This window comes from Peromyscus leucopus, chromosome 3 (assembly GCF_004664715.2).
Source record: "Peromyscus leucopus breed LL Stock chromosome 3, UCI_PerLeu_2.1, whole genome shotgun sequence".
In the NCBI taxonomy this organism is placed as follows: Eukaryota; Metazoa; Chordata; class Mammalia; order Rodentia; family Cricetidae; genus Peromyscus; species Peromyscus leucopus.
Window position 1 is genome coordinate 109,734,227 of NC_051065.1, and position 18,301 is coordinate 109,752,527.

Sequence of the window (18,301 nt, forward strand, 5' to 3'; positions counted from 1 at the left end):
CGAAGTTGGAAATTCATATATTAACTAGGTTCCTGAGTTCCACTAGACGAATCTATTATGGAAAAGCCTGCTGCATTCGGCTGTTTTACTTGGAGAAGAAGCACCTTGGTTGCATCTGTGTGTCATCAAACAGTCCTTTCAGGCAGAGCAGCAATTACTCAATTTGAGTTTTAAAACTCTGTAGATCTGCGTAGCAAAGGCAAGCTTGGGTAATGCTATACTGCGAAGGGAATCACTATTCCTAGAAATCACTAGTCAGAGGGTTTGAGCTGAACACTACAAATACTAGAAGTATCACTTACTTTGAAACAGTTTCATTTTTTAATTCAAAGAATTGTGTACTACTATTAATTTATTTTTGAGATGATAATACAATTACGCCATTTTCCCATCCCTGTCCTCCATGCAAACACTCCCATACACCCTTCCTTGCTCTATGAAATTCACAGCCTCTTTTCTCATTAATAGTTGTTATATGCACACACACAACACACGTATATACATGCATATTCCTAAAAACAACCTGCTCAGTCTGCATGTTATTTGCATGCATGTTTACAGGGCTGACTATTTGGTATTGAGAAATCAATTGGTGTGTTCTTCCCTGAGGAATATTATTTCTTCCACCGAGAGCATTTCTTAGTTGCCTCTAGTTCTTCATGTAGGGCTGAGGTCTCATGGGTCCTCCCTCCCATGTACTCTGGCATATCTACTGTTGTCTTGGTGCGGCTCATGTTTGGACAGTCATGCCGGGGAGACATTCCTAGGAGACACAGTCTCACAGCAAACTCCCTGGCCCTCTGGGTCTTCCTATCTTTCTGCCCCTTTCCACAGTGTTCCCTGAGCCTTAGGTGCACATTCGTTTTGTTTGCGTCCATTGGGAGTAGGATAACAAGCATTTTGATTGGTTGTGAGTTTCTGAAAGAGGCTTCCACCTGTTGTAAAGATAAGTTTCCTTGATGAAGGATGAGGATTTGGATATCTGAAGATTTGGAGCTAGGAGGGGAGGGGAGGGAAGGGAGGAGGGAGGGAGAGGGAGAGGGAGAGGGAGGGGAGGGAGAGGAGAGGGAGGGAGAGGGAGAGGGAGAGGGAGAGGGAGAGGAGAGGGAGAGGGAGAGGGAGAGAGAGAGAGAGAGAGAGAGAGAGAGAGAGAGAGAGAGAGAGACAGACAGACAGACAGACATGACATTTGACTTTTTGGGTCTAGGTTATGTCATTCAATATGATCTTTTCTAGTTTCATCCATTACCTGCAAAGATCACGATCTGATTTTTCTTTACAGCTGAATAGCATTCCACAGTGTGTAACACATTTTCATTAATCATCCCTAGGGTGGCAAGCATTTAGGTGGTTTCCATTTTTTGCTTAACGTGAGTGGAATAGCAATGAGCATGGCTGAGTAAGCAGCTGTGGAGTCAAATGCCACCACCCCTTCGGGCAGATGCCAAGGAGTTGTATAGCTGGGTCATATGACAGAATGACTTTTTCCCTTTCTGGAAAGTCTCCCACTGATTTCCATAGAGGCTGCGCCCGTTTACAATCCCACCAAGAGAGAATGAGGGGCCCTTTCCCCTCACCCCCTACAGCATTTGTTGTTAGTTGTTTTGTTAAACTTTGCCATTCTGATAGAGGTAAGATGAAATCTTAAAGTTCTTTCAATTTGCATTTCCCTAAGTAAGTGCTAGAGGAACAATGAACATTTTGTGAGATATTCTTTGGCCATTTTTTCCCTTCTTCTTTTGATAACGCTTTGTTCAGGTCCTAGGCCTGTTTTTTGGAATAGGTCATTTGGTCATTTTTAGTTCTTTATATATTCTGGACATTAGTCCTCTCAGATATTTATCTAGAAAAAAGATAAATCCCATCCTGTGGGTTTCCTCTTCACCCAGTTGTTGTTTCTGTAGCTGTGCGGAACACTTCAGTTCTGGAAGTCCCACATGTCAGTTACTGACCTCTTCCTCGGGCAAACGGGAGTCTTCTTCAGAAAGTCTTTTCATACACCTCTATTATGTAGGGCACTGCCTATGCTTTCTCCCAGCCATTTCAGTGTTTCGTGTTTAGGTGTTTTTATTTTATTTTATTTTATTATTTTTTAAGATTTATTTATTTATTATGTATACAGCATGTATCACTGCACACCAGAAGAGGGCACCAGATCTCATGACAGATGGTTGTGAGCCACCATGTGGTTGCTAGGAATTGAACTCAGGACCTCTGGAAAAGCAGTCAGTGCTCTCAACCTCTGAGCCATCTCCCCAGCCCTCGTGTTTAGGTTTTGGTCCATTGGGAGTCAGTTTCTCTGCAAGGTGATAGGGAGAGGTCTAATTTCATTCTTCTGCAAGTGGATGTCCAGTTTTCCCAGCTCCATTTGCTGAAGATGCTGTCTTTTTCCAGCGTATGTTTTGGGAATCTTTGTCAATTATTAAATGAAGTTATGTGTACTCATGTCTGGGTCTTCAATTTTGTTCCATGGGTCTACATGTCTGTTTTTCTGCCATTACTATATTGCTTTTATTGCCACGATTCTGTAATAAATCTTAAGATCTGGTATGGTAATCCATCCAGCATTGTTCTTTTTGCTCAGCATTGTTTTGGCTATCTGAGGTCTGTTGTGGTGCCATAAGAATTTCAAATTTTTTATTTCTATTCTGTGAGGAATAAGATGAGGATTTTCATTGAGATTGTATTGACCCTGTAAACACCTTTTGGTAAAATGGTTATTTTGACAACATTAATTCTACCAGTCCACTGAGTATGGACTGTCTACCCATTTTCTAATGTTTATCTCTTTCTTTAGAGGTTTCAAGTTTTCATTGTAGAGGTCCTTCACTTCTATGGTTAGGTTTATTCTTAGATATTTATTATCTTTGAGGCTATTGTGAATGTCCATGATCTCTTTCTCTGTACGTTTGTTCCTGGTGTATAGAAGAGCTATTGAATTATGCAGCTTGATTCTACATCCTGCCACAATGCTGAATTTGCTTAGCATTTCTAAAAGTTTTCTGGCAGAATTTTGGGGATCTCTAATGTATAGTGTTATACATACCATCTACAAACAGTGGTAGTTAGACTTCTCTACCTATTTGTCTTATGGCTCCAGCTAGTACTTAAAGCAAAAAAAAAAAAAGTGAGGATAGTGGGTGTCCTTGTTTTGTTCCTGACTTCAGTGGAATTGATCCAAGATTTTCTCTGTTTAGAATGATGCTGGTTATGCATTTCTCTTATGCAACTTTTATTATGTTGAGGTCTGTATGTTCACTCTAGTCTCACATTCTCTGAGACTTTATCATGAAGGAATGCTGAATTTTGTCAAAGGCCTTTTCTGCATCTATTGAGATGATCATGTGATTTTTGTCTTTAAGACCAAAGTCCATCTTTAAGACCAAAGTTTACCATATTTACTGACTTGTGTATGTTCAATCCTCCTGCATTTCAGGGATAAAGCAAACTTGGATATGGAGTATAATCTTTTTTATGTATCTCTGTATTCTGTTTACAAGTATCGTACTGAGCATTCTTGAATCTATGTTCAGTGATATTGGCCTGTGTTTTTCTATTTTTGTTGCGTCTTTACCTGGTTTTAGTATGAAGCAATACTGGCTCCTTCTGTTTCTTTTTCTTTCTTCCTCTTGCTCTTTTTTTTTTTCTTTTTTCTGGTAGTAGTTAAAGGAGGATTGACTGTAGATCTTCTTTGAATGAGTGAAAGAATTCTCTTGTGAATCCACTTGGCCTTGGATTTGTTTGTTTGTTTAAGCTTAAAGGCTTTTTATTACTATCTTAAGCTCCTCATTTGTTATACTTCTCTTTAGGTTTGACTTTTTCTTGATTTAATTTTGGTGGTTTGGCTGAATCTAGAAATTCATTTCTTTTAGGGTTTCCAGCTTAATGGAATATAGATTTAAGTATTCCCTCATAATATTGTGAACCTCTCTGGTGTCTGCTGTACTGTTTCCCTGTTTGTTTCGGGATCTTTTATTTTAGTTCCTCTCTGTTCTTTATTTTGGCTAGTTTGCCAATTGTCTGACAATTTTGTTTATCTTCTTGAAGAACCTGCTCTTAGATTTGTCAATTCTTTGTATTGTTTCTACAATTTTTGCTGTTTTTTTTTTTTCCCTGTTGACTAGTGTTCTTGGTTGTCAACTTGACAGTATCTGTAATGAACTACAATCCAGAAATGGGGGGGCACACCACCTGTGAGAGATTTTCTCCTTGGTTTGAAGTGGGTAGATCTATTTCTAGTCCAGACCTTTGAGGTAGGAAGAAACATATTTGATCCAGATCTTAAGATGGGAAGACACATTTTTTTTTTTCATTTACTCTTTAAGCCAGAAGACACACCTTTAACCTGGGCAACACCTTCTGCTGGAAGCCTCTACAAAGGCATGGAAGAAGAAAGCTCTTGTTCTGGGCCTGCTTGCTCTTGCTCTGCTAGCACATCCTTCCTTCCCTGGCATTGGAGCCTACCTCTTCCGGATTCCAGCATGTACAGAACAGCTGAGACACCCAGCCTTGTGGGACTGATCTCTCCTACTAGATTCGTGGACGTTCCGTTCACAGCTGACCATTATTGGATTAGCAGACTGCAGCCTGTAAATCACTCCAATAAATTGTGTGTGTGTCTGTGTGTGTGTGTGTGTGTGTGTGTGTATGAGAGAGAGAGAGAGAGAGAGAGAGAGAGAGAGAGAGAGAGAGAGAAAGGAGAGAGAGAGAGAGAGAGAGAGAGAGAGAGAGAGAGAGAGGAAGAGGGAGAGGGAGATTGAGATTTATTTCATAAATTCTGTGGCTCTAGAGTACCCTGACTAATACAACTGGGTTTGGATTTGGTTTTCTTTTGTTTTCCAAATTTTTGAATTGCTTTGTTAAGGCATTTATTTGTGAGCCTTTTCTTTCTTCTTCTTCTTCTTTTTTTTCTTTTTTTTCTTTTCTTTTTTTTTTTTTTTTTTTTTTTTTTGTTTTTCAAGACAGGATTTCTCTGTGTAGCCTTGGTCCTGAAACTAACTCCGTAGCCTTGAACTCACAGAGATCTTTGTGCCTCTGCCTCCTGAGTGCTGGGATTAAAGTTGTGCACCACCATCGCCTGCCCCTCTTTCATTTTCTGATGCAGGCACTAGGAGCTAAAGATTTCCCTGCTAGTACTGTTTTCAATGTGTCCCAGAGGCTTTGCTGTGCTCTCATTTTCACTCAGTAGAAGGAAACTTTTCTTTCTTCATTGACCCAATCATGCTTCAGAAATGAGTTTAGTCTCTACAAGTTTGTGTACTTACTAGAGATTTGTTTATTGTCCATCTTAAGGTTTTATTGCCTTGTGATCAGATAGGATACATGGAGTGATTTCAATCTTTTTGACTTGTAAAGATTTGTGTCTCAGGACGTGGTATGTTTTCAAAAGTGTCCATGTGTTGCTGACCGAAATATGTATTCTTTGGTGTTTGAGAGGAGTATTCTGTACATAACCATTTGGTGTATGATATCAATTAATTCTGATGTTTCTCCATTTATATTTTTTTCTGGATGATGCTTCTAGTTGAGAAATTGGGTACTGAAATCACCAACTATTACTAGATGGGTCTTAATCAGTGTCTTTAAATCAAGTAGTGCAATTTTTAAATTAAATTTGGTGATTAGAGTTTGGAGCATACATCTTTAGGATTGTAATGTCTTCTTGGTTAATGGTTACCTCGATTAGGATAAAATGTCTATCTCCTTTGATTATCTCCTTTGATTAGTTTTACTTTCAAGTCTGTAGTGTATAGTGTCAGATAATAATATAAAGATACCTGATTGCTTCCTGGTCCCATTTGATTAGAGCACTTCAGTGTCTATCTTTAAAGCTAGATGTATTCCTTGTAGAGGACAGATTGATGGGTTTTGTGTTTTGCTCCACTCATTCAGCTTGTGTCTTTTGATTGGAGTATCGAAGCCATTGACATTTAAAGCGTCAGCTGAAATGTGTGTTAACTGCAGTTGTCCTGTTGTTGATTTTGGGTGGTGCTGTGTTCTCAGTGGTACTCTGTGCTTTAATAATTGTGGCTTCCTATGTCTTTCCACAATATCTCTACTATGCTCATTTCTCTGTTCAGCTGAAATTATTGCTTTCGGTTTTTTCTTTAGGTAGAATTTGTTGGTTGTAAACTTTTTAAAAGACTGTTTATATAATAGAAAGCTTTTCTTTCAACTTCAATTACAGTGGGTAGTTTTGCTGGGTATATTATTGTAGACTGGCAATCATAGTCTTTTAAGACTTGGAATGCATTGTTCCAGGCTCTTTTCACTTTCAGAGTTTCCATTGTGAAATCAGCTGTTATTCTGATGGGTTTGCATTTATATATGACTTGTATTTTTTCTCTTGGAGCTTTTAGTACACTTTTGTTTGTTATGGCCACTTAGTGTTTTAATTATGATATGTTGTTGGGATTTTCAAATATTGACAGTTTTGTCAGCAAAGTGTTCTCACATCTTACCAATTGTCACAGAGTGTAGTGGAGTCATGCATGTACACACAAACACATGCAAACTAATTACTCAAGGCTCATGTTCCGTTTAAATTTGACTGCACATCCAGAGACATTGATTTTATGGCATTTGCCACACAGGTTATGCCTGCAAACAGAGACACACTCCCACCACTTTTTAAAAAAAGCATTTAGCAGATTTTAAGATGTCTCTGAGTTTGGGAGACATTGGCACTAAAATGCATGTTATAATAGCCTTTGTTTGTAATATCAGATCTTAAAAGACTGATGTCAATCAAATGCCTGGGAAACAGTTTACCCTTATAAAGCTGGAAATTACCATATAAATAAAAATGAACCTGGGAAACATTTTCAAGGAGTTGGGAAATTGAAGATTAAAAAATGCAAACTGTTGCACAGTCATGGGGTAGAAGAATGGATGAGAGTGAAGGATAGTGCTAATTATACCAGACCTACTAAAACCCAAAACCTAAAATATTTGACCTGATTATCATCAAATAAAATGGCAGAAAGATGTACTTGATTTTCTTAATTTGGCAAACATTAACAGAAGCACTACTGTTTGCCTGTGGATGTGTCAGACACCAGGGACCCAGGGAGAAGTGTACAAGTCGTTACCTGTGCTTAGGTGGAGGTACAAAGAGGATACAAGAAACCACCCCTGACTTGACCCCTGGGTATCATCAACAACTTAACATCCTGGAGTTGAGAAATGTGCCCAGGCAATTGGTATTTGTGAGTATGGGGGTTGAGGTGATAGCTTGATCAGCACTCTGTGTACTTCCATGCACACATACAAACACAGACACAAATTAAACATCTCTGAAACAGACAAACCAATTCTATAAATTTTTGAATTTTTTAAGCTAAAACTCAGTTTGAAATGAAAAGACAGATTTCTCACTTCCAATGTGGTAATTAACTTAATAACAGGAATTAGTCTCCTAATGCTTAAAATAGAAATAGGTCATCAATTTAAAAAAAAAAAAGGAAGCTGTTTGTCTTAGAATTTGCCACTTGGTTTTTGAAAATGAAAAAGGTCAGAAAATATTTAACATAGAAACTGATTACATTATGTTTTAGGCAAACATTACTGAAGACACACTGCCTGTGTCTATGGATGGATGACTGACAGGCCAAGCTCTCCAGCCTGTTATGGGGATTAGAGAGAGCTGAGATCCTTCACACTCAGATCTGGGATTGTAACTTATGGTCCACATTGGCTCTGTTGTCCTGGGAACTCGGCTTGGTTAGTAAATATCTCTGAACATACCTTTCCCTCGGTTCACCTGAATAGAGATGCTTGTAAAATGCTTCCAAGGCACGTGGCCCATAGCCAATGCCTGACAGGGAAGCACGTGGAACAAGGATGGTTGTCTACAACTGTATGCTTGCTTTTCCTCCCTCAGAAAATTTCGTGTGGAGCAAATGTTGATTAGTCAAATGTTCTGTATGTGAGAAAGCTGTCAGAAGGATTTTTTTTTTTTATTTTAAGTCTCTACTTGATTTCACTATCTGAATACCTACCTACTAGATCAAAGGAAGGTTCTGTGGGTGTTTGTTTTTTGTTTTTTAATTCTAAAGACACTTTTATGGAGAATGTGACAGTATCTGCAGACCCAGTGCAGAATGGAGCTACTACCTTAGCTCACATACTTGAGTCCAGACACAACTCTATAATCAAGTGACCTGTATCCAATACCCATACTGACTGCCTATGCCCCCCCAGAGCAGGTTAGAGGTTCCTTATCACATATGGACTCCCACTGTTCACTGAAAACCTGACGGGTGCCTTTGTTCAAAAAATAGATTACATTTATCAAGAAAATGGGCAGTGAGCTCGTCAACAGAACTTCAAGTAAATATAGTAGACAATAGTAAATATGGCAAACATGAGTGTGCACACTACTCTTACACAATAGAACTGTGTAAACAAAAGTCAGGCCACATGCCTACACTACTCATGAGAACATATTTGATATATGGGTACCTGCTTTAGAATGGCACACAGTCAACTCTTGTCTTTGATGAAGGGAAAAGTATTGTAAGAAAGTATTGGTCAATCCAATAAGAGGGCTAGCTAACATATAAAGCCTTACTGAAGCACCAACATGTGCTGATCACCAAAACAAGTTCTCAGTAAGTCTCCTCAGAAGCATGGAGGGAACCCTCCTTTTACTCTGATTTGCAAATCTGCACGCATGTGCGTGTGCGTGCATGCGCGCACACATGCTGTGTACATGTACACAGGTTCATGTAGGTGAGGGTGTATGTGGAGCCCAGTGTGGGCATTATGCCATTGTGAGCATGAAGAGGGCAGAGGAGTTGGTTTTTTTCTCTCCACCTTCCTGTGGATTCCAGAGATTAAACTCTGATTTTGAGACTTGAAGTAAGCGTGTTTACCTTCTGAGTCCTCATGCTAGCCACAACCATGGTTTGTGAGACAGGATCTCTCATCTGTCTGGAACTTGACAGGTAGGGTAGGCTGACTGGCCAGCAAGTCCCACCTACCTCTACCTCAGCACTGGGATTTTCAGTGCTAGGCTAAGCTTTTTTAAAAGCAAAGGTTAAAGGTCCCTGGGCTGCAAGATACACACTTTACCAACTGAGGTCTCGCCCCAGCCCCTGACTTAGACATCTTTTGTAAGTGTAAAGTGGGAAGGTGAATAAGGCTGACGTCACAGAGCCAGTAAGTAAGCGAGGAGAGCTAGTCCATGTCAGGGAGTCAGCCAAGTAAGGAAGCTGGGCAGTCTGCTGCATCCCAGAGGCAGCTTGGCAAACTGTCTCCGTGTGAGCATGGAGCACATCACTAGAACACATTCTTGAGAGTCTTGGACGCTATGGGCACGTTCTAACAATGCCATAGTTACAAAGGGGAAATGACAAACTGCTTTCCTGAAATCCCAACATTCAGACTTCCTTGGAAGCAATGAAGCATGTGCTAGTCCACACAGCTGTGTATGTTATCTCCACGGGCCACCAAGAACCACAGATTGGTCACTCACATATTTTATTCAGGTGGTAGCAAAGGCTGAAATTGGTTCAACAAATGGTCACTACGTCTGACTTTGTCAATGTTTTAATCGATTCTAAGTTGATAATTTTTTAAAATAGAACTAGTTTTGAATTATGTTATCACACAGGGCAAACCTCAAGTCATTCCCACCACAATAACTGCAGGGTAATTTACTAAGCGACTTAAAAAACAGACCCCAAGAGTTATCGTCCATTACTGATGTATTCACTAGTTGTAAGAGGATATCTTCCAAGTATTGATAAAAATGAGGGTAAATTCTATACTACAGCTCTAGTCAACCAATATTATATGTATGTAGGAAAAGCAAATGAGAGCGGTAATCACTATAAAATACATCCCCATTGCAAGGAATTAAGACACTTCTAGAGAGCAAGCAGATTCAGTAATCTTGGGAGAGTTTGCACGCTCACACTCATGTCAAAGGATCTTCTACTTAAAACTGGCAAGCGTGGGCCACTTTTCAATCAGCCAACGCTTTCTCCTGCAATTTACCTGAAAGTACTGGTGCTTTTCCATCTACTCCAGTGATGTTCCAGATGGACTGCAACTAACTTCAAAACTATTCAAATCTCAGTATTATCACAGGGAATAGAACGCAATACAATCCAAAAGCAGAGCAAAGAAACAGCATTATAGACACGTGCAAATTACTCCTAAAGTCTACCAGCCAGGGCAGCCAAGAGCAAGTTACACTGACACACAGTCTCTACAGAAATCAGCACGGCTCCTGCTGCCCAAGACTGAAGTGACAAGGTCAGCAGCACACAGTCCATGACTTAACAATACAATTATAAGACTCATCAGCTATGCAGCTCATCGCTGGAATTACTTGATTTCACATAGCGCACATAGCAATCAGTAAATCTGTCTCGTGAGTTTTTGTTTTACTTGGCTTGTTTATATTATTCATAGAAACAGCCTTGCACACTACACAGATTGAGGCAATGAAGCAAAGACAGATTACATGAAAGTTCGAGGGTCATGGCAAGCATCCCTTCATGTCTTTCTCCAACTCTGAATTTAAAGACCACTCGTCGCCAATTCACTCCCATTCTACCCTTAATCTGCCCGCACTGGTTCTATGTAAACACTGTGTGTTACACACAACTCCACCTGATGCCTGTCATCAAAGGCATGGCCTTTCATGGGCCCGGCAGGCTGAAAACTGTGACTGGAGAAGCACAAACTCAAGGTACAGAGGAAGGAGGCAGTCCGTCACGGAGGGTACCCATGCAACAGCAGCAGGCAGGGGTAGGGGTGGGGGGTGGGGGGGGGCGTTACCTAGTTCACTGTCCAGCTCCTCGGTGTGTACCCCTTCTTCTCCAAAGGAAGAGCAGGATTGAGACAGAAAAGAGAAAGACAAATTCAGACACCAGCACCAAGAGAGAAACTCCCTTAGAAAACAGCAGCAAACACGTCACTATAGTGTCCTTACCTGAATTGTGGTTTGTTTCACTGGCTTGGCTAGTAAACTCCTGACCTCAGTGTAAATCACAAAATGGTAAGAGCTGATATTGGCAAAATAATTATACAGCTCATTTCCTTGCACGTCAAAACGTTGTTTGATTGGTTGTAAAAGATGATGAATACCTTTGCGGTTCCCACGTTCTTAAGTGGGAAGTCACTTGTTCCTGACCTTATTTGCAGCAAACAAAGCTATGAGACCTTTCACTATCGGTCCTTTTAATCCTTCAATAATCCTCTCATCACAGAAGCAATTACACTCGCAATTAGAGCATTACTTAACTTAAAAGTAATACCGCTTGAGAAACAGAAGGTGAGGTCAAATTGAGAAAGGAGATTGTATAATGAACCCAGAGCCTTTTAAAGAGGGGCTGGAAAGATCAACTATGTCATGGTGATACATCATCAAGGACGTGGTGCTTGAAGGCCACAGTGAAGGAGGACCAGGGCAGAGTTCACTCATTTGTTTGCTTGGTTATTTGTATATAAGCTTTCTAAGACAATGGTTCAGAAGTAGTCAAGTGAAAATGTGCTCAATTATTTCAGCCAGCAAAACAAGTCAAAATCCTTTCCTTCTTGACTGCCTCTGGCTGTCAGTAAAACAAGCAGGTTATGCCTGAGATGAGAACATGGCACAGCACACAGAGTTCATTTTGGTGCTAAAACCTCCTCAGTGGAGAGCAGGTGGCTGTTGCCTACACCGGAAGGAAGCTGCACAAACACACAGACTATGGAGGGGTCCAAGTCTTTTTCACAGCGCTACATGTTAGTAGTGCCCAAGGCACTTTCTAGACCATCTTAGGCCACTAAACATTTCTCAGCTAGTCCTAGGAGCCAGTCTGACCTCAGGATCCCATTTCTGTCTCCTGGTGGAGTCTACAGACAGGCTTCCATCCCCACCCCCACCTCCCCCCAACCCCCGGCATGGACAGTAAGTTTTGAATGGCGGTCTTTTTTTTTTTTTTTTTTTTTTTTTTTTTTTAAGAGGTTATCAGACTTGAATAAAATCATTTGTAAAAACGCCCATTTAGATATTACCTAATTATGTTTTGGGGAGGGTTTGTTAATTTCTTCCCCTGTGACTATATGTGCTAGGGGCCTGTTACATCAGCAAAGATACAACGACTCACGTACAAAGCTAAACAAAAATGCAACTGAAATTAAGACCATGCCTAATTCTCCAGGGTCACTGAAATGGTATCTGAGCTAGAATGTGAAGGGTGCATGGATGCCAACAAAAATGACTCGAATTTCAGCTCTGTGGCAGCTGGCTGTTTTGCCGTTGCAGTCACCGCAGGGTCTACAATGTAGGCGCCACACAGAAGACATTCAGCAACAGTGACGAACGTGAAGCTGTTCTGAGGAGAAAGAACTGGGCATCTAACTGTCGGGCAGTAGCTCAGTGCGGTCTAGTGGGAGCGAGTGCAAAGCAAAGGGCAGGGTAGAGAAGAGCAAGGACGGATGGACAAGCAGATGAGACCCGGCAGTTACCGAGCAACCGGAGAGCCACAAGTGAAGACCCCTTCACCCCGACCGACCGACACTGTAGAAGACGGCTGAGAGCAGCAGGGAGAGGAGCATCGAGGTAGGAGACACGTGTGACCTGGCGAGGGATGGTCCAGGCAGGGAAGAAAACAGGGAGGGGGTCCAGAAATGTTTAAGAAGCATGTGAACTGAGCTGACTCATGCATCAGAAATGGAGGTAAAAGGGACAGACGGATGGGATTGCCGAGTGTGCGGCCATTTACTCTCAACTAACACGGGCAACAACTAGCAAAGGCTGGTAAAGGGTCAAGAGTCGGGTTCTAACGAGCCCCAGTCTGGAATCTCTTTGAGACAGCCTGTTGGGACAACAACCGGGCAACTAAAGACACTGACCTGGCACTAGAAGGCAAGGTCAAGACTTTTAATGGTACTAGACTGAGATCAATGGCCACAGGTAATTAATACACCTTGGGTCCTCACTCATTTGAGAACAGCAACAGAAAGTGCAGCATCCTCGCAATATTTAAGCATAACAGTGTTGTGTTGCATTCTGTGTGCAGGTGAACCTGGGAGCATAAGGCAATGCAGGCACAGTATGTGTGGGCAATAGTGCATTCTTGGTCTGTGTCACAACAGCAAACAGGAGCGCAAGGCAGCTCTGTGTTTACTAGCATCGGAAAACGCAAACTGACGTGTCATCATATGATTACATGTTTATGCTGTCTGCACATACATATCATTCTAGATGAATAAAACATATGACTCTAATGTTGAAGAGATAATTACTGAATGAATTGCACTTGGTATGGACATATACTTGTGTTAAAGGAAATACTGGTAATATAAAGATGAAAATTTGGTAACAAAATCATTAACTCCTCTTAATGCATTTATTCCACGGCAATTTTTCTCACTAAAAGGTTCTGTAACCTTCTGTCATCTATAAAATTATAGTACTCTGTATTTTCACACATTCCCAATGTATTTATAATGGATACTGACCCTGAAGACCCTATGTGATAAAAATGGCTAAACTGCCTTCAAACTCATCTCTTGTCAAAGAGATTAAACTTGTTCTATGAAGTTGTACTAAAATACATTCTAAAGAATGCATGTGAGGTTCTCATCTTTGAAAATTGAAAGTCTTTTGAAAACATTAAACAGAATCCTCAAATACTCAGATAGCTGTTACCCCCAGTGTATGAGAAGCAGCTCTGATCATACCTAGCCTACGCCTTCTTCAGCTATGGGAACAAGGATCCAAAATATAATGAGCACCTGATCATGCCTCTCAAATTGGAAAAATACATATTTCCACTTGGACTTGCTCCAATAAATGTAGAACATGCAAATCTATATTTATCTCATGTAATCTGCAGCCATATGCAACAGGAAACTCTCAGAGTACAAGGCTTTTAACTGTGTGATACTTTGAAACACAGTCTTGCATTTTCCAAACATCACATTTATGTATTTGCAACAATTCTTCACTTCAGGACAAATTAATTATACTACAAATTCAAATGCCAGAATTGTATTGTATAATGAGCAACAAGGCAAGAATTTGTCTTTTAATGTGTTCCCAGGAGGAAGGAAATCTTTGTAGAACTCGGGTTAGATCCCAGTGCTAAAGAGGATGGACATGCTCTGCCTTCACCTCAAACCCCCCACCCCCCCCCAGTTTGGGAGATAATTAGAAACTCCAATACTTGAAATAACCTTTTTTGACAGAAACTGTTAGAGTCAGAAGGAACGTTTGGGAGATGAGGTAGCAGCTCTAACACCTGCCTCTTTGAGGAATAGCCTTTCAAAAAAAATTGTGGGTGTATTTTAAGCTACAAATATATTCCCAACATGTCAAGATCTTCCCGTTGCTCCCTAAACTAGAGAAACAACAGCCAAGAAAACCTCTTCATTGCTTCCATGGAGCTTTTACCACACAGGGTTAGGGTCTAGGACATTAGTGTGTGTGGAAAATCAAACTATCTTTCATTTCTATACCGTGGAGTGCTTCTCTAGAGTCTTTTCCAAGTTCAAGGCAGAAAATGAACTTGCCTCTATTTCCAACAACTATACTGGAATATACAAATCTTGAATTGTTCTTTTGAAAGAATTCTATTTAAGTCCCTTTTGCGATCTAAGCCAGTGTGCTTCCAGTAAAATCCAACAACAAAAACCACTTCAATGTTAAAAGCTGATTTACCTTTCGATCACTCTTTAGAAAAATGTGCCCATGTAATCAAGCCCCCCAACTTGCTGATCCTAAGACCTCTTAGTCCTTACCATCATCTTCACATTCTTCCAGAGGCTTCTGCTGTTTATTCAGGCACCGAGGGTCTAACCATGATGTTGTCTTTGTGTTATGGCTGAAATCCAGAGACAAAAAAAAGATGAAATTTCTTTAAAAAGAATAACAACAAAGTACAAAGACAGAAAAATCACAAACACTTGCATATCTGCTCATAAACCAATGAAGAGATGCATTCCAACAGTACAGGCAAACCACTAGAGGACTGGAGGCTGGAATGATAATGGCCTAGGGCGAGTCTTAGAAGAACATTTCCCTAAAATATAATCAATGAATTACTGAATGCTTAAAATATAATACCAGCTTTCTTTTTGAAAAAGATACAAAGGACATACTTTTCTTATACAGTCTACTCATCTAGACATATTCTTCAGTCTTCATATTTGCCAAAGAATAAAGGTTGGTTTAGTTTACGTTTGTCTACGACTTCAATTTAGAAGACTGAAATTCAAACAAGGCTGCTATATCACTATTCTATCATACAAGCCCTTTCCTTACAGTGGGGAACCCCTCTATCACACAGCACCTTAAACCTACTCATACGCATCACTCTCCACAATATCCTAACTTAGGCATTTAATGAACTAGTTAATTTACTTATTTATCAGTGTGTGAGCACATTCATGCTATGGAACATGTGGAGGTCTGAGGACACCTCACAGGAGTCAGTTCTCTTCTTTCATCATCAGGGCCCCAAGAACTGAACTCTGGCATCAGGTTTGTGGGGAAGCACCTTCACTGGCAAGTCACCTCACTGGTCCCTAACTTAGGCTTCAGAGAGGTCAAAGGCAACCCAAATTACCTACTACAAGTAGAATCAGGCTATTAAGGAAAAAAAAGAGAAAGAGTAACAGAGATGCTGTTCAAATGCCTTCTGGAGAGGACAGAGAAAAGGTCTCAACAGACTGACGGGGGCCTTCTGAGATCTGAACTATCTCAAGGGCATTGCCCTTCAGTCGCACTAGGAATGTCACAGGCAAAGCGGGAAGAAGACGCCTTTGTGCTTCCCCAAGTGGATCAAGACACTGGAGGTCAGAGTTCTGCCTGGGCCTGATTCACTGAGCAACTACGTGGGTGAGATGGGAACGCCAAGTCCAAGAACTCTGGCTAGAAACTAGATATGAAAACAAGATATGGAGAGGGGGCAAAAAAAAAAAAAAAAAAAAAAAAAAAGCATTTGAAGTTTCAGCATGAATCCTCGTTTATTCCGAGTTTAAAGTTCAAGCTATCAATGTAAGAGGAGGCACAGAGCTGCACCAGGATTTTAGACTCAAATTTTACTAATTGTTAAAGAGAAAATTATGCCATTTCACCTAAGTTAAATAACAACAACAAATTTAAAGTAATACCATAATTCCCATCATCACTCTGCTCTGTGGGGCCACTCGCCGCCATGAGAGTCTTATTTCATATGTTAGTTTATTTCATTCTCATAATAACCCTATGGGGACAGTAATGAGCAGTAAAGTTACTATCCCCATTTTACAGAGGAGAAAAATGGAAATACAAAGATGAAGTCTGCCCGAGGACACTGCCGACACATGGCAGACATGGAACTGGAATGCAGGGAGTCATACAGCCCAGTCTGAGGTCTGCACTGGTCTCCTGTGATGCGGCAACACTACACCGCTCACTGTCGGGACACCGGTATGCAGTATTTTAGAAACAAACCTCTGACTTAGTTATGTTTCTGTTGCTGGGATGAAACATCATGATCGAAAACAACTTGGGGAGGAAAGGGTTTATTTCATCTTACAGCTTGCAGTCCATCCTCCAGGGAAGTCAGAGCAGGGGCTTGATGTAGTTACTGATGCAGAGGCCACCGAGGAGTGCTGTTTACTGGCTTGCTCAGCTTGCTTTCTTAAATAACTCAGGACAAGCTGCTCATGGGCTGACCCTGCCCACAGCAATCATTAATCAAGAAAATGCCCCGCAGGCTTGCCTACAGGCCATGTTGTGGAGATGTTTTTCTCAACTGAGTTTCTTTTTACCAATGATGGCTAGGTTTGTGTCAAGTTGACAGAAACCAACAGGACAATTAACCCTTTGCTGACACACAAACACATAATTTATTTATGCATAATCTTCCCTTTCTTATTCATTCACAAGACCTCATATTAATATCAATATCACAATATAAAACATTTCAGTCTTTAAAAAGTCACTTTAAAAATTCAGTCTGTCTAAAAGATTCAAAGTCATTTTCAAAGTTCACGTTCTCTCTAAAATATCTAAACTCTCTCAACTGAACTCCATAAAAAGTAACTTATATACTTATTTCAAAAAGGAAGAGCCAGAGCCCAGTTACCATTAGATCAAAGCAAAACCAAACTCTAACACTGTAAATAACCCAGTGTCCAATGTTGGGACTCAAAATCTTCTGGGCTTTAAAGGGCTTATGCAGCTCCACCTCTCTTGCTCTAGCATGCTGAACCCACACAGTACATTTCACAGGCTCAGGCCAGCTCCAATCCACAGCTGCTGCTGTTCTTGCAGGCTGTTCCACAGTACTGGGATCTACAAAATGTTAGGAGATAACTACAGAGGCACCCTTACCAATGACTTCTCCTAGCCTCTCTTCAGGGACTCTGACCCTGCCACATGATGCCAAGTCTCAATCTCTCTCCCCAACTCTTAAATCCCGGGGCTTCTACAATTGAGGCTGCACCATGACCAGTGGTCTCTCCTGGTCTCTCACAGTGCCAAATCTCAGCTGCTCTCCATGACCACGTCATACTTTCAAAACCAGTACCACCTAGGGAACCCTTACACATTACCAAGTTCAGCTGCCATCATGAGGTACAGTCTTGGCTCTCTCTGGACCACAGCTTCTGTGTGCTAACTAACCCTGAGGAAATACTTCCAGACTTCCGATAGCCAATGATGCTGGCCTCTTCCTAAAAACCACTAATTTCTCAGCTCCAGCATCAATTGTCCCAGTAAAGCAAAGGTTTTACTGTGGGGGTGCTGGTCTCTTGTTAATCACAGCCAATTCTTCAGCCCTAGCTGTCCAGGACCACAAATTGTTTTATTGAAATTATCAAAAGGCCACAATAGAGTCTATAAGGGACTCTTAAAACCCTCTAAAATTTCACAAGTTAGGTTTCCATTATCACAACAAATGTCAGTGTTCGTATATTCCAAGCTCCCACAAAACAGCCCTCTGAGCTGCGAACAGTCCAAAGTTCTAAAGTCCTTTCACAGTCCTTTCAAGAACAACACAGTCAGGTCTGTCACAACAAAATCCCACTCCTGGTTCCAATTTATGTCTTAATTATCTTTCTGTTGCTGTGATAAAAACACCATGAACAAAAGCAATTTGGAAACGAAAGGGTTTATTTCATCTTATAGCTTAGAGTCAATCATGGAAGTCAGGGTAGGAACTCAAGGCAGGAACCGATACAAAGGCCCTGGAGGAATGCTGCATACTTCTAAATATGTCTAGGTATGTCTAGGTTTGTGTCAAGTTGAGGCATAATAACCTTTAATTTGAAATAACTATAGAGCGTCATGTCACTATAATGAAGAAAACAG

The 18,301-nt window shown here is 40.8% G+C and overlaps 1 protein-coding gene across 26 annotated transcripts in view; it reads right to left on the reverse strand.

Moving 5' to 3' along the window:
- Positions 1–18,301, reverse strand: part of Magi1 (membrane associated guanylate kinase, WW and PDZ domain containing 1) — a 653,433-nt gene that overhangs the window by 86,422 nt on the left and 548,710 nt on the right. For 12 of the 26 annotated variants that reach the window (XM_028855228.2, XM_028855186.2, XM_028855213.2 and 9 more), the window contains 2 exons: positions 14,743–14,825; positions 10,792–10,830 (listed from right to left, as the gene is read on the reverse strand). In XM_028855228.2, the coding sequence (XP_028711061.1) occupies positions 10,792–10,830; positions 14,743–14,825 (122 nt within the window). The remainder of the gene's footprint in view (positions 1–10,791; positions 10,831–14,742; positions 14,826–18,301) is intronic. The other 14 variants (XM_028855222.2, XM_028855192.2, XM_028855205.2 and 11 more) reach the window with 2 other exon arrangements.